This window comes from Neltuma alba, unplaced genomic scaffold, assembly GCF_004799145.2.
Source record: "Neltuma alba isolate B1F8T4 unplaced genomic scaffold, ASM479914v2 tig00011253_pilon, whole genome shotgun sequence".
Taxonomy (NCBI): Eukaryota; Viridiplantae; Streptophyta; class Magnoliopsida; order Fabales; family Fabaceae; genus Neltuma; species Neltuma alba.
In genome coordinates, this window is record NW_021635968.1 from 180,549 (window position 1) to 198,485 (window position 17,937).

General features: G+C 33.2%; 1 protein-coding gene and 1 pseudogene across 1 annotated transcript; one reads left to right on the forward strand and one right to left on the reverse strand.

Annotated features, from left to right (window-relative positions):
* Nucleotides 1-6,010: 6,010 nt before the first annotated feature.
* On the reverse strand, nt 6,011-14,422 carry LOC114763104 (50S ribosomal protein L7/L12-like; annotated as a pseudogene).
* On the forward strand, nt 12,301-14,045 carry LOC114763088 (uncharacterized). The gene is made up of 6 exons (XM_028952688.1): nt 12,301-13,074; nt 13,169-13,240; nt 13,531-13,584; nt 13,668-13,721; nt 13,803-13,856; nt 13,938-14,045. Exons 1-6 carry the CDS (start codon nt 12,505-12,507, stop codon nt 14,043-14,045), a joined length of 912 nt encoding a protein of 303 aa, XP_028808521.1. The 5' UTR covers nt 12,301-12,504.
* Nucleotides 14,423-17,937: the final 3,515 nt, after the last annotated feature.

The window sequence follows — 17,937 nt, forward strand, 5'->3', positions numbered from 1 at the left end:
CCCAAAAAAAATTGACTTTTAATAAAAAAATCAAATAAATAAGGCCTAGTCTGATTATGTTTAATTGGAACTTAGCCCTTTATATTTTCAAAATGAACATGTGTTTACATGTTTAAATCACAGCCAATCAGATTATATTTATTTATTTTTTCCAAATATCAAATTAAGCTGTTTGCTACCATGACAAATCAGTATCCAATTTTTATTCTGAATTGCTGATTGGTTCATCTTGTAAATTTTGAGAATTTTCACTTTTTATTTATTAATATATTGACTATTGATTGAAAAATTCCCTAAAGCTTGATTGATTCTAACACACACGTGGACAGAAAAAATAAAGCTAACCAATCAAAGTACTAAACTGATGACGCGGCTGCTTCATGAACTTGGAGAAAGAAACGACCCATATCAATACTTACTCCCAAGGCCCTTGGGAGGAGGATTGAACTCATCAATAAATGCGGAGAAAACAAAAAAGCAGATAATGAAACTAAGTGGATAAAACCGCATAGTAAATACCTGCTGACATCAACAAGCAAGGGCCAATGAGATTCAAAAAATACTATCACCGTCATGTGGACCATTCACAAAACAGCTACAGGGTTTGTAAAATATATAGATAGATAGATAGATTTTGTGCACGTCAAACACATATGCGCCACACTGGTTTTGAAAAAAAAAAAAGAAAAGATCCTTTTTTAATTTCATTAATTATATATACAGGGAAAATGAGGGAAGTTGGGTTATAGAACATAGGGGGAGGGGGAAGAAGGCAGAGGCGAAGATGGCGTTAAACGACTAAATGGTAAAATCAATGCTACATAATTATTATTCCTTCTATCCTTAATATAAAACCTATTTAACTAATTTCATTAAATTAATAAAGTTAGGTAAGTTAGTTAATTATAAGAAATATAATATGTTTTTCCTAAAATCTCATAATCATCTTCCTTAATATCATTCCCCCTGTTCTATTTGATTATGGTTGAGGGAGTATTTATAGGAATAATTTAGAAAAAATTGATAAAAATAAGAAATAGGTCTTATATTTAGAACCAAAATCAACTCAACAATTAAGTTCTATATTAAGAACTAGAGGAGTAGTATTTAACAGTTACTTTTACTCATATTTAACGGAACCCTCAAATTAAAACACATCAAATATTCTCTGATGGCATCAAATTTTTCAAGAATATTTTACAGTTTTTTTTGTTAATAATCGTCAAAATTAAAAAAGTGTCAAATAAAATGCCCATGCCTGTGAAAGATTTCAGAATCTTTCTTCTTAATAAAAAATATAGAATATATAGTGGAAAATAAATCTAAAATATTCAACTAATGAATTCAAATATAAATAATTCATCATGGGTTCAAAAGTTATTGTTTTTAAAATTTCTTAAGTTTTAAATTTAAATAATACATAAGAGGCTAAGTGTAAAGAAAGAGTGAAGTTTAAGTTTAAAAAATATATACATCAATTCCAAAGCTAAAATTATAAATCAGTTCAAAAATTTTAACCATTAAATAGAAATAAAAATAATTAATCATGATTTATAGTTATTAAGCGGTCCAATTTTTTTTTTTTTTTTTGCGATTTTTTATAGAGAAGATTAAGGCATCTACTATATATAGGAAGGTGGCGCTATGCATTCTTATACTGTTTTCCCCCATTTGATTTTTTTTTTTTTTGTGATTTTGTATGGAGAAGATTGAGGCATCTATTAGTTGTCAACATAAGCTTTATTTTAATCTAATATTTCATGGAAAAAAATTAATCTAATATTTATGATCTTTGTTAAGTTTATAATTATCTTTTTATTTGATGATGTTCAGTAAACTTCATAGAAATTTTTATATTGAGTATGTTAATCTATTGGGGTTGGTAGATTTAATTTCAATAATTTCAAGGGTGAAAGTATATCTAGCATCATGAAGTTTTTTTTTTAGGTAGATCTAGTATTTTTAAAGTACTATGTATTGTATCAGGCACTTTAAAATACTTTTTTATATGCATCTAGGATGCTAAGATATTTTTTAGTATAATTTTACACTAAGCAATTTAAGGTGCTAGATTCATTAAAAAATAATTTAGGCTAATGGATGCAACTAAAAAAATATTTTAAGGTGCTAAATGTACTAAAATATAATTTAAGATATTGGACACATCTAAAACAAAATATTTTATAGTTTTGGATGCACTACAAAATACTTAAGAATACTGTATGTACTTTATACTTTTAATAGCTATTTACTAATAGTAATAAACTCTTATAATTATATCTAATTCAAAATTGAGATAACCTATAAAGTTATGTGCATTAATTTTTTTTGGTTGATAATTATAGGTTATTTGGAAATGAACAAGGTGAAACCCCATTTTGTCCGGGCCCTCAAGAAATAATAAATAAAATAAATAAATAATAATTAAAGAAAAAGTATTCTTAATTCTTTCTTGGAGGTCAAGTTTGAAAGGTTCACCATATAGTAAATAAAAAAGAAAAATTAAAAAAAAAATTCTCCTCATAATAAATGGTAATACAGTAAAAGGTGAGTTTAAATGTTGATTGGCTCATGTTTAGGAAATAGAATGTGGAGTCATTAAACAAAAATTCACAAATTGAAAAATAAGAAATAGAAAAAATCTCTCATTTAGGATGATTGGCTCCCAATTTAAAATATCTTTTAGAGTCATAATTGTGAAAAAATAAAATAAAATAAAAAATCATAATTGATGATAATTTGGTGCCAGCAAATAGCCTACAAATAGGAGAGTAAAAATTGAAAGAAACAAGGTGGAAAATTTTTCTATCATTTTTTTTTTTTAAAGGGCAGTAAGGGTTTGGTAATGGTAGAGGTGACTGAAACAAAGTGAAGTTCATTGCTTATCTTTTTTTTACTCCCACGGAAAGCCTACGTCTTTATAGTGGCTGTCACACATGTGAGCCTTAACGCCAATGGCTAGAGGGTGTACTCCAATTGACCAATTCTTATCATCTTTGTCCTGCCGGATTTCTTCACTGTCCAACCAAGATTAAAAAAGCAACCCACCTTTTAAGCAATCGTCCACCATCACGCTCCGACTCCGTTACCTCCGGAAGCGTCTTCAGCCTCTGCTTCTTCACCAAAAAGCGAAAATAATATTTGAATCGTGGTTAACATTCATCTTGATCGGAGACCCTTTTTTCTCTAGTCTAATAGATTCTCAACAGATCTCGATTTCCACGGAAAACCCATCACCATTCGCGTTTGTTCTGTAGATTTTCTAGGAAAATTTTCAAGAATGATTGTGCTTCTGAGCCTGCTCTTGTATCTGTTTTTTTTAAGGATATCCGGTAACAATCAGATAATAAAAAAAGGGATCCAACTGGCCAGTTCAACCAGAAAACTAGTGAACTAGCCAGTGATTCGGCTTGGTTTAGATGTTAAATCGGGAGGAGTTGAACCGGAAGCAAACTGGTCAAACCGATAAAAACTGATAATGAACTGGTTTGGATCATTATGTTATTATTAGTCTTATTTTTTTCATTCAGTTCCTAATATCTCAGGTCCTATAGATTTAAATGAATTTAATGATAATTTTGGCATCAATAATTATTATTTGAGTTAATGATGAACCATAAATATCAAAATTCTCAATATTGTTATACTTTGTTATTCTTGCAATAAAACTATTGTTATATTTTCTTATATTTTATTATTAGTGATTAGTAATGTTGTTATATTTTGTTATTTTTAATTAAATTATACTATTTTAATATAACCGGCTGGATCGTGAGTTGATCTCAATTAACTACTTCTTGGACCACTACCTTAATTGGTTTGGTGTCCGGTTTGCTTTTTTGTTTTTTTGGTAACAATGACTAATTCCCTCTAAATACTTAAAGAACACAGCTAAGCGCTAATTGTGCCAGGCCCCGTGATTGTTCTTGTATCTGCTTTGAATTTGATCAAATGTGATGAGAGTGTGGTAAGGAAAATTGCCGGCAAAGTCCTTGGACGCAAAGAAAATCGCTGTAGCTTCCACATAATCCATTGGGCTGGGATACAATCTCACACAAATGATCTCAAGCTCAAATCCCGCCAGGGAAATGCTCCAAACCCAAGGTTAATTATAATTACTATATAAATTCTCCCGCACGGGTTGCCTTCTTAACTTCGGGCTGGGCGGTGAAGAAATCCGGCGAGATTCTATTTTCTATACACACCTGAGCTAAGTTGGAAGACACACTTGCAATTTTCAATGGTGTTAAAGTAATTTTTTAACATGTAGGATAATTATTTAATGAGTCAAAATAAATTATATATGACAAAGATTGCATTATTAAATATGAAAAGATTAAATGTTAAGTTACAAGCAAGTCAAAAGTATAAAAACTAAGTTACAATAAGTCACAGTTGATGGATTAAGTTGCAAGCGAATGAGGTGCTGCGCAACTAATTAAAAAGAATTAACGGCATAAGAAGTTAAACTGAGAACAAAACTTGATATTTAAGCTTGGTGTGCTCTAATTGCCCCACCAATCAACGATAAAGAATGTCCTCATAAAATATTAGCAAGGCATCTAAAAGGAAAACAACGAAACAAGCTTATAGACTTGAGGAAATAAAATGAATAAGAGCCATGAACAGAAATGAATATGAATTAGCATTAATCAAATATTTCAAATCCAGCCTGCTGAAAATACAGGGAACCAAAAAAATCAGACATGCATGAACTAACCCCTACCTCCAAAATATTTTTCCTGTTTTCCCTGCAGGGGAAAAGTGAAAGAGGTTTAGTAGTCCAAACAATTATGATACTCAAGGGCTTATCTCATGTTTTGACTTATTATGGATCAAATGAGCATATAAAACTCGGAAAAAAAAAATTAACTAATACAAGATCAAATAACTATCATGGAATAGTCATGCGTAGGAGAATCATGGAGTGTAAGAAAACAGCGGGCAACCGGCTGATGTAATTTTTGAGCTCATCACGGAACCATTTAAAAAGATTGACATCCGAGACAACCTGCAACTTTAACCGTCAAAAATACAAACAGTAAGCTCTAACAATATCTACCTACAGGAAAATTCTCAAAACAATATCATACCCGTTTGGATTGGCGGTAAAAAAAAAAAATTTTAATTTAGTTTTTAAAAAATTTAGATTGGATAAAAATTAGATTGGTTGATGTGATTTATGTTTAGATTAGTTTTTAAAAAAATTAGATTAGATAAAAATAAAATTTGTTTAGATTATGATTAAATAAGTAAGTTTAGTTTGTAAAATTATTAAAATGGGTATGACTTTTATTCAATAAAAAAATGAAAAAGAATTACCAAGTTACATAATATAAATGCTAAATTATTTTAGTAGGAAAAAGTTAAATTTAAATTTAATAAATAAAATATATTTAAATTAAAATTATTATACAGTGAAGACAACATTCAATGGATGCCGCCTTTGATTGCTTCAATACCCAATAAACATTGGCTTTCACTCCCTCCAAACAATGGCAGAACTTCCAGCTCGAAGACCACACACTATCAGTACAGTGGTCATCAATTTCTTCATCTCTCTAAACTTGTGCTTGCTGGTTCTTAGATCTGTGTTCCCTGAGCTCATATCTAGTTGGCCTGCAGCTCCTCCCTTGTGTTTTGGTCGCCGCGAAAAATCAGAAGATGAACAGTGCCTAACCAGTCTCGTCGGCCGTCAGAAAAAAGTCCAGTCAGTGAATTCTCCCTCTCCCAGCATGATGAAGACGATGATCACTGCTCCCAAAGGCGCCTTAAAAGCACGATTTGGAGGGTCCTACTTCTTCAATCGGGCTTAAAAATCGCAGCTTTTGGCCATAAGTAAGATTGAACAAAAACTGAACCAAACATCCCACTGAGAAGCCAATCGTGCTTATGCCTTCAAAAGCTACTTAACCAGTGCTCAAACGCTCATCCAAACAGAGCCACCAAATTGTAATTTATTTGCCTCAACCTACAGAGTTTAGTTTAGTTTTCTTTGCTTCAAAAAATCCTACTCCATAACTGCTACTCCTCCGGCAGCTTTAATTTTTTCTACCATGTCTTTTGCCTCTGCTTTAGTGACCCCTTGTTTGAGCACAACAGGAACTTTTTCAACGAGATCTTTGGCCTCTTTCAAACCCAGGTTGGTAAATGTTCTGACCTCCTTAATCACCTTGATCTTTGCAGCAGCATCAAACTTTTCCAACTTGACGTCAAATGATGTTTTTTCTGCTTTTTTCTCCTAAGCCTTCGGTCCAGCTGGACCACCTTGTGGAGCCAAGTCCAAGCCTTCAGTTGAAATTGGCTGCAACTTCGGAAGCCTTAGTCTTTCTGCCAAAGTAGGCATAATTTGACGGCGTTCTTCATCAGGCAGTGCCGCTATTTGCTCTGCAAGCTGAACAACTTTCTCCGAGGGAGGAGGTCCGGGGCCATATGGATCATAAAATTGAGGGATTTTGTACATTTTTGGTTTGGCTTTTGGGTCTCTGGGTACAAAATCGGGTTGGAATGCACGAGAATTCCCAAGTGCACATGTGCTGGGCAAATTGTGGCGACGAGGGAGTAATCTGGAAATTACAGTAAACCTCATGTTTTCGTTCAATCAAGATTGTGACTCAGAATCAAAATGCAGGGGAAAGTTTCTCTTCCGACATAGTATTTGCTTCGCCCCCTGTCAAATTTCAAAACCACTTTCTTTAACAAATACTTGAGAAGCAACAAGATCATATGGGAAACCACACGTCATGAGATACATGATAGTTCATAGAAGTACAGATGCTCACATCACATCAACATTCTAGCCAAATATTTTCATAGAGAAGAGGAGAGTATCATCATGGAGCGTCAGAAAATAGCTGGAAATAATAACCATGAAATATCACGTCTGCTACTTATAATCTAATTAATCAAAATTGTTAAAGTCACAAGCATAATACCCTATACAACATCCCAAGATGACAAAAGGGGTGCGGTAAAAGTCCCACTTCCAAATACGCGTACTTGGTAATAGATGTCTTGTCCAATGTATTTGGAAGCATGGTGAATATTTTTAACCATGATCCATCATCTTCATTTAAACCAACCAATGTTCAGATGCCTTTGGATGAGAACAATGAAATTTAACACTGTAATTTGAATTAAAGGCTGCTTCCTTCAGTGATTGAACAATACCACTGCTGCGAAAAATCTCCAATTTTCAATATGCGCCCATAGGTACTCATTCATTTAGTACCAAAAACCCAAAAATATGATCCGAATAAAAAACCCTGCTTGAATTCTTTTTACCACAAGGAATCAATGCATAGACAAATATTGATAAAAGTTCAATAAATGGAGTTAATGGCCACAAATAAAAAAGGCCAGATGAAAAATTGAAGTTAGCATTGTTATTACAAAAATCACTTGCAGGATAAATTTGTGACTGCATTGGACAGGTATATTTGATATCCGGAAAACAAGACGAAGTTACATTCTTAAGCTCTGAATTGCCTTTCATTTTAATTACAGAAACAATTCAAGATTACAAGTAATGTTCTAACCTTGTGAAGGGTAGCATCTTGAACTTGTAATTGATAAGTTCATTTGTTCAATGACATCAAATGGGAGAGGACATCATCACATACAGTAAGGAGTTCTTTCCTAAACAAGAGCATAATGTCCACCAGAGTGTCCATGTATTTTATCATACACTTGGTAAATTAAATTCAACATACAAGACCTTCCTAGTATAACAGGCAGTTCAAAAGGATTCCTTGTTGTTCCAGAAAAGAAAACACTGCTTATCCTCCGAACTCGAGTTTAGATATCCATGGATTTGTCATTCTCTGCTTATTGGCCTTGGGTAATTCAGAAAACACTAGTTTCATGGAAGCCTCATGTTCATGTCTCTTTTTGAAAGATGCTATTCGGTAATGTCTATCTAGCATGATCCCCCGCTGACACGAGTGAGCATTCAAAATACAAAGTTCGTACGGAAGCATATGGAAGCATAATTTATCATGATAATTATTATTTTGTCTGTATTTGAGTGGAAATGGCGTTTGAGCTGTGGTGGCTGGCTACTGCTGAATTCAATGGACCTGGCTCCTCCTATTGTTGCACTGGTCATGAGGAAAAGTTAATCCCATACTAAACACATATTTTCTTGGTCAACATATTAAACAGATCAACACTCTTTGGTCTTAGAAAGCAGTTATATGAATTTTACACTTCTGTGGATTCCTCATGCCCCCAGTTTTATTTTGATAAGCGGAATTATAACCAATCCAGTGGAATTGGAAAGCTATACATAGGATTTTTCAGCTGGATGCTGCGTTATTGAACCACATGAGAAAGAAGACTGCATTTCTACAAGGTGTTTTCCAATCCATAATTTAAGACAAGACTAGCAAACAGGTATCAAAAGAAAGAGAGTTGCATTGTACAGCCCTAATAAGCAGGAATGGCAGAAAAACTGTATCCTTTGGCACCCCTCCATGCATAATATGCGGTCGAGTCTCGTAAAAGCCTGCATCTCAAAAGACACATGCATGTTAAGAGTTCACCCACGGAGAGATTGAGACGGATAAAACAGATAGCTACACAGTCGCATGGCAGAAGCAGCCATATTATTCTGTAATATCGCAGCAGATTTATGGACTAGAGAACACGGGACATTAAAAAAGGCTACCATAATATGCAATGTAATCCTTCAGTTCCCATAGGAATGCACGACTGAAAAAAATATGATGCTGACCATTAGGTCAATACCAAGCAACTGAAATGGCCTTCGCAAGCCAACTTTGAAAAGGTGCTTGGCATTCATTTATAAAAGTCAACCCGTGCAAAATTCTACAGACAAAGCATGAATGTAATAATAAGCAAGTTTCAAAATTTTCGTTAAAAGATAAATTCTAAATTCAATTTGATTTTAAATTGATTTTTTGATTTTGCACAATATCTTTTTTTATTTTTTTAAGAAAATTAGAAATTATTATATTTAAATATTATGCAAATATTATATAACTATTTAAAATTATTATCTTAATCAGTAATTTGATATTTTAATTTTTTATTAGGTGGTTATGTGAGAGTTCGCAAGCTTGGATAAATATTATAGAACGCCAGGCATAATATATCAATCATATTTAATTATTATGGTAGAAATGAACTGAAGTGTGAATAATGGATTTATGGTTAAAAAATAAAACATTTTTTTATATAATCATAACAAACAAGTCTACAGTCCAGAAAATGATGGAATGTGGGATTCTCAAGCCGTAGTTATGTTTCATACAATTATTATGGATCCATTTGAATGCATGGGCTTTCCCGGTAACACTAACTTCCTTCATCGAAAGCAATGAAGCAACAGGAAATAAGTCTCCAAGAATTATAAAGGTGAATGCAATGTCTAGATCAACGGTTTCTATTACCCATCAAAATCAGTCCTTTGATATCAAATGATTCTTGCAAGTGCCTCTTAGAAAAATTCGGCTCCAATAAGTAGCTGAAGATGAGGAAGCAGAACCAACGGCAATTTCAAATGCTAGCCATGAAGTTGTAAGACTCAGGGGGTGTTTGGATGAAACCAAACCATGGTTTGAAGAATAGTTTTTGGAAAATAGATTTTGGGGAGAATAGATTCTGTGAAAAAGTGATTATGAGAAGTGAGAGTGTTTGGATAGTTACTACCAGAAACACTTTTTACATATGCAAATTACTAAAAGGGACATAAGTTAATATGATAATTATATAAGGAATAGATTTTATAATATATTTTGATTTGAAGAAATAAAATTGTTAATAAAATAATTTTTACTAACATAATTAATAATATATAAGATAATATAATTAATAATTAATATGTGTATATATATATTTATAAAACATAATATTAAATTATCCTTGTAATGGAGAAAGAGCACAGCAGGAAGGCGTTCTGAAGAGTGAAGAGCGAAGGACCGAGGAATGAAGGGCTGAAGGCATCAATTATTGGGGATTGTTTTGTCATCTGCCATGGGACCCATGCCAAACGTTCCAATAATTTAAGTTAGAAGCAACTCCCAACTGTTTTCGGTGAAACCATGGTTTTGGGGTTCCAAACCATGGTTTGACCCCAATCCATGGTTTCATATCTTTTGATATTGTTTGGATGGTATTTTCCCCAAACCATGGTTTAGGTCTCCAAACCATGGTTTGAAGATACATCCAAACAGGCCCTGAATATATGGGAAAAAATTTCTCAGCAAGCAGAAGAGAGGAACACGGTCACTACATTTTCCCGAATGCCTAGTTTTAAACACCAACTAACACAATCTACTTGCTCATCCTTCTTCCGTCATCAAAACTGGAAACCCACACGCACACAAATACACTTATTGTTGTGGAAAGACTCGTCTTTCTTGGCCACCCATTAAACAACATATGGTAACCACCCAAATCACACAAATAGCATCAATGGAACACAAAAAGCAACAGAGTATCAAGTTAACGGAAAAGTAGAATCACACCAAAAATTGAACGCGGAAGGTGGTCGACGATAGCTTATGAATACGAAATTAGGAGTAAATGGGAAGGAACACGCTGGAAGTTTCGGTTAATGTTTGCCAACGCCTGATGCAAGTGGAGTAGCCAAGATTTTCATTCAGACGTTCAGCTTTCTTGTTGCCTTGTACGAATAGTAGCTGAGTTTACAAATGAAAATAGAGCAACTCTCAGTTGTTTTAAGTGTATCTCATTAGAGGCAAAGACGTATATTCGCACTTCACTAAGTTGTACTTAAATCCCTGATTTTAGCCCGGGCTAAAATCTGGTGATTTGGTTTCCACGTTAATGGGAAGACCTCCTGCCATACATGTGGCTCCATGTGGTCCTCTGCCCCGCTTTGTTACCGCCCTTATCGTCAATGCATGGCCAATAGAACTGTCGCCTTCGAACCTGTCCGTACGTGAACCCGACCCAGTTGCTCCGCCCATAAAATGACCAAAAAGTGCACTCTTATTCGCCGGTGGCTAGCTGACCTGACTCTTCGCCCCAAGGCTGAACAAAATTTTGAGGCCGTCTTTCTTCCTTTTGTCTCACATTCTCGGCAACTCCTGTTTCCTATTCAGATCTATGACCAGGTATTCTTCTCGTTTCTTTGCCTTGCCCTCTGTTGTTTTCAAATTCTTCGATTGAGTTTTATGTCTGACAATTTTTTTTAACAAATTAAAAACTCATTCAAGACATGAACCAGTTTAGCCTGTCAAAGCACATACTACCACTGTCACCACTGCCTCTTCTTTTCCTCTTTTATTTCAGCAAAATTTACAAGCAAATGCCGATTATATCAACACCTTTTTCCTTTGTTTTTTTTTCAAAGACTTCGCAGAGAATTACAATTAATGACCCCTCTTTCATTTTTTTACCTTTCCCCTTCGTTCTATATTTCCAGCAAAATGAAACAATACTATTATATTTTATATTTTACAAGATATAAAAAGATATGAATGAATTTTACTTTATATCCTAATAATTAAATTTTAAAAATATATATAAAATAAATTTATTGAATATAAATTATTTATCAATATGATATAATATATGCAAAATTTACATCTATTTAATATAGTCAATGGACGGATCCAAGGTCAGAGATTTGAAGGAATGAGTGGTGTTACAACTTATTAAAATTAAACACTAAAATAATTAAAACTTATCATATATCTAAACAAGTTGCAATATGCTAAAATAAAACGGACTTTTTTTAAATAAAATATTCAAATATAAATTATATTTCAAGAAACTTATGTTTGGCTAAATTTAAACTTGCAAATTTTAAACCATACACGCGCATATTTTGTTATTTTTCATAAATTGTTCCATAAATGTACATACTTTCTGTAAAAAAAAAAATTTATATATAAGAATGCCATAAGGCGGCTGCACATAATTATTTTAGTGTTTAATTTCCTAATGGAACATGATCTTGACTTGCGTCTGTATGAAACTAACAAAACATATTCAGTCATTTAATAGAAGATAGATGTCATGTAACACACGATGCCACTGATCCAAAGAGGGGAATCTGGGGGAGTTACAGAAACAGAGGGGAAAAAAGGTTATGTTTGCATCGCATCACGGACTACTTTTTGAGGAATTCTTATGCGTCAATATTTCTTACATGCATTTATGGTCTTCTGCATTCAGAGTCAACAAGGTGTGACCTTTACCGCTCCTTCCTCTGTTTCTCTCCGCGTCAATCCCAATTGCCAAGACCCTTATGCCGCGTTACGATCCCTTTGTGGTCGCCATGATTCTGGGAACCGTGGGAGGGAGCATTTTGTTGAGGTCAGTATGTTTCTTTGATCCTTTTTTCTTTGGCCGGTAACAGAACTCCTACTACAATCTTGGCTATACCCTGTTCTTGCATTTCGTGTGGAATAAAACACATTTGATCTTTTTCCCATATTAGATTCTCTGTTATGTTTTAGCTGAGCTTAGCCTGCATATTTTTTCCCCATAACTTCAGGCTGTTGCTGATACATGGATAGAGACCAGAGAGATTGTGCAATTAAGTGCACGATTTGGGATTTTGTGGCAAGTGCGTCAGCCGTAAATGGCCTGGTTTACTTTGCTCTCGGCGACATCTACAAAAAGTCATTCGGAAAGTTGGGTAAGGGCGGTCTCGTTATTTATCTGTCTGTCGGGTTAATTGTGTGGATACTCATACGGCGAACCCAGAAAATTGAAGTTCCAAAAGGACTCCGTGCTCTTGTGGTAGCTCTGATATTTGGTCTAACATGTTTAGCCTCCACCATCCTGGACATGCTTCAGACTGGAAAAGCAGATGTATTTAGCATTATCTCGTATGGTTCATTTTCCTTGATGTCCATATCCATGTCAAGGGAGTCTAAGCTTGGATTTGAAACTGGCTTCTCCTCTTTTTTCCTGTCATTGTTTGCCTCACAATTTCCAAAAATCAACCGGCTGCTCTCACCGATTGCAATAGTCCTCTGCTCGGTCATCTTTTATCTTTTCCGCTCAACACAAAGAGGAAGACAGCATGATTCCACCAATCAAAATGGCGATGCACATTTAACAGACGTAGAGCAGGTCTTATTTGAGTTTTGCAGCAACATGATCAAGCAATCAAACCTGTTACTTGAACTAACATGTATTTTATCCCTCTGGATTTTGTTTTTTGTAGGGACAAGATCCCCTAAAGATGCAAGGAGATATAGGGCACAACCCATTACCTGGGAAAAATTGGCCAATAAATGTAAGTGTCCAAAACGGAATATAAATATTCACTTTACTGATATACTTCTCTAGTCTCCCATTAAATAACTGAACACTTGTTATCACTTTCATAAAGATGTATCATCCCCAAAATACTGGACAAGTTTCGTGGAAAGCATATTAAACGTATTAGATTCAGGCAATCAACAAAATATGGAGGAAGAAGAAGATCGTTCGTCCTTGACGGCTGTGGGAGATCAAATCCAATATTAATGTTCATTTTGCTGATTAAATTTTTCACTCATGTTAATGGTTTCCATTTTGTTGCAGGAATCCTCAAACGATCATAGTTCTCCAGGAGAAGAAGAACAGACCAAGGTGATGGTGGGACATTGAATCCAATATCAATGTTGACTTTGCTGACTAAATCTTTCACTCTTGTATTAATGGTTTCCATTTTGTTGTAGGAATTTTCAAGCCATCATATTTCTTCAAAAGAAGAAGAATCGACCAAGCTAGTGGTGGGAGATCAAATTCAATATCAATGTTTATTTTACTGATTAAATTTTTCACTCATGTCATTGGTTTTGATTTTGTTGCAGGCATCCTCAGGCGACCATTCTTCTTCAAAAGAGGAAGAACAGACCAATGTGGTGGTGGGAGATCAAATCCAATATTAATGATTATTTTCTTGATTAAATTTTTCACTCGTCTTAATGGTTTTCATTTTGTAGCAGGAATCCTCCTCAAGCCTTCGTATCAATGAAACAGAACTCCGACAAAGGCGAAAGAAAAGGCACTCCTCTGAAACACCATCAACTACAATGTTCATACTCAATATTTAGAGTCATGTCAATGTTAATGCACAGTAAAAATTAATTACACGATGCTGCCTTTTCTTTTCTTTTCTATTCTTTTCTATTCTTTTTTAATCTCCTTTTCATTTCGGAATTCCCAGTAGCATGATTTAAATGCATATTACTGTGCCCAAGCCCCAAAACTAACAAATCATCGATCTCCTTCGCCGTTTGTACACAGTTCTGGCCAACAACCAGGCGAAGCCCATGATGTGTTCCCAAAAGAAAAGGGCAAAACCTATAAGCCTTCCAGCGGGCAAAAGAAGATACTGGACCCAAAGGTACTCCTCTGAAACACCCACCATCTCCAAGGTTCATGCTCAATATTTAGAGTCATGTCAGTGTTAATTCACAGCAAAAACTAATTACACGCTATTGCCTTTTCTTTTCTTTTCTATTCTTTTTTGATCTCCTCTTCATTTCGGAATTCCCAGCAGCATGATTTAAATGCATATTACTGTGCCCAAGCTCCCACACTAACAAATCACCGATCTCCTTCGCTGTTTGTACACAGTCATGGCATACCTTAGAGACTATAAGACGACGCCTCACGACAGGAACCAAACACATTTGAGTCACCAGTGCTGGAGCATGTTGTAGTCCCCCTCTCCCCCCCCCTTCTTGCTTTCGGAATTTCTCTCTTTGATTTCTGTTATTGCTATGATTTCCTGGGATTGTCTAGGGTACTGTGGCTGATATTTCTCTTTGGTTATGAACTTATGAGAGACCCTTTGGCTGATATTTCTTTTCGCTTATGAACTTCTGAGACACCTTACCTCCATTGTGCTTGTTCTGATCTAGAGTATATTATACTGGTGAATTTTTTATTTCAGGGCAACACTATTATTACATTGGTGCTATCATTGACCTCCCGTAACCCCAAAAATAAAATAGAGAGATAATTACTATAAAGTCTCAAGGAAAGAATTTAATTACTAAATATCAAATTAAGCTGTTTGCTATCATGACAAATCAGAACCCAATTTTTAGTGTGGATTTCTGGTTTATTAATATATTGATTAGTGATTGAAAAATTCCCTAAAGCTTGATTGATTCTAATATCAATTCTAATTTTGTGCACGTCAAACACCTATGTGCCACACTTTTTTTTTTAAAAAAAATCCTTTTTTAATTTCATCAATTATATGTACAGGGAAAATGAGGGAAGTTGGCTTATAGAGTATAGAGGGAGAAGGAAAAAGGCAGAGGCGAAGATGGGACATGAAATGGAAGGCGTTAAACGACAAAGTGATAAAAATCAATGCTGCATAATTATTAGGAAAAATTAGGGAGAAGGACCTAAAAAATAGTATTTCTAGAAGGGATCATAAAAATCATAATTATTTAGAAGGACCAAATACTAAAATATAAATTCAAAAATAATAAATTACCCCTAACAAAACCTCCTAAATTACGTCCTATCTTTATAGTTTTTCTTAAAAAACTAAATCTAATACCAAAACCACCCATCATCCCCATGTCCCTATATATCCTTTATTAATTCAATCTTTCTCCCATCCAGATTGGTATTTATATCATCAATATTTCATTTAATTATTAACATTAGTATTTATCAATTTTTTATTCATCATCACGTTTCTTTGCCTAAATTCATATTATCAACATTAATGTCTACCAACGTCTTTCCACCAAAACCAAAACCAAACTTATTTTATATCTTGTGAGAATTATCTATGTAAACTTAAGTGATAAATATAAGAGGAAATATTAAAAGATTTAAATGAAGATGAAAAAAAGTATATTTCACTTACAAAAATAACAAGGGAGGACGCCCCAAAAAAGTTTAACCTGTAAGCAAAGAATAGACTAATGTAGAAGATGTTAAATTTTCTACTTCATATATATATATATATATATATATATATATATATCTTAATAATTGGTGCATCAAAATGTTAAAAAAGCATTATCCCCCCAAAAAACCTCATTATTACTTTTTTTTAATTGTGATTTATCATAAATTTTTTTAATTACGGGGAAATGTTTATTGACAATTTTTTTTTTGCTTATACACAAGTATTTTCTAAATTCTAACGGACGTAATCAAAATTTCACATGAAAGATATATATATTATTTGTTTTCTATTTTATTGAAATTATATGTATTTTTTATTTTTGAAATCGCAAGTTTTACTAAAACTGGCTAACTTTTGATTTCAATCGAAATTTGTGCTGATTCTAAAAATAAAATTCTAATTTTTTTTAACTGAATAATACAATAGATATTTAAGTAAGTTACAAAATTTGACAGAAACACTGTTTAATTTAATAAAGCTTATAAATTCATAGTCGTTTTAATTTTTAACCAGAATGTGGGAGAGAAATAAGGAATGTGGAAGGAAATTTAGGAGGTTTGGTTAGAGGCAATTGAGTAATTTTAAATTTATATGTTATTATCTGGTTCTTTTAAATAATTATAATTTTTATGATCCTTTAAATTAAATATTATATTTTCTGGGTCCTTCTCACTAATTTTTCCTAGTTATTAATATTTAACAATTACTTTTAATCACATTTAACCGAACCGTCAAATTAGAACACATCAAATATTCTCTGATCACATCAAATATTTCAAGAATATTTAACAATTCTTGATTAATAACCATCAAATGATGTGATTTTATTCGACGGTTCTTTCTTAATAATTGCCAAATAAAATCATCTAATTTGAATACTTTTTTTATTAACAATTAAACCTTATTTTAATTAATAACCGTCAAGTAAGATTAAAAAAGTGTCAAATAGAGTGCTTATGCCTCTGAAAGATTTTAAAATCTTTCTTCTTAATAAAAAATATAGAATATACAGTAGAAAATAAATCTAAAATAGTCACCTGATGAATTCAAATATAAATAATTTATCATAGGTTCAAAAGTTATAGTCTTTAAAATTTCTTAACTTTTGAAGACAAGTGTAAAGAAAGAGTGAAGTTTAAGTTTAAAAAATATATAAATCAATTCCAAGGATAAAATTATAAATAAATTGAAAAAATTCAACCATTAAATAAAAATAAAAATAATTAATCATGAGTTAAAATTTTTAAGCGATCCAAATTTTAAATTTAAATAATAAATATGATATTATGTGCCTAAATAATACTCCTCCAGTCATAAATATAGGACCCTTTTGTAGTATAAATTACATTATAAAAAGAGTCTTATATTTAAAATGGAAGAAGTAGTACATAGATTTATTTTTTCATTTCCAATTTTGTCAAGGTAACTCATTATTCTGGTTTTCCAATTCAGCCTCATAAGGGTCCCCGTGAACCCTGCAAATGTTCCATGTTCCGCGGCGAGAGGGGCATGGAATATAAGACCCAACCATGGGAGATTTCAAAGGATATGGTTAGTTCAGTTATTTTGGAAATCTTGCTTTGTTCACATGGGTAATATTGTTTTGATCAATGATCACTTAATGGAGGGAATAATTGAACTCATGTCTACCTATTATGAAATGTAGAAATATTAAACTTCAAACTGAATGACAACTAGTACATGTTTTTTTCTTTTTCCATGTTTTGAGTTTTGAGAAAACAAGTATGGGAGAAAGGCCTGAGGGAACTACAATCCTTCCATTCTTTCATAGCATATCCCTTTTCTTGGGATGAAACTAGCACGTGAATTAGCTTATTTTATGCATCTTTGTCAATAGACATGTTTTGATTATTGTCAGCAAAGCTGCAAAACATGTCTTCTAAATGCTGAGTTGCGTTGGTCTTGCTAGGTTCAGTAGCAAAGATGTAGCTGCTATTTTAGCCTTGTTTGAAGAGATCTCTGGTTCAATATCAAGTGTTAATGCTTTTCTTTTTATAATATTTTAATTTTAATGCTTTTCTGTTTATAATATTTTTAAAAGT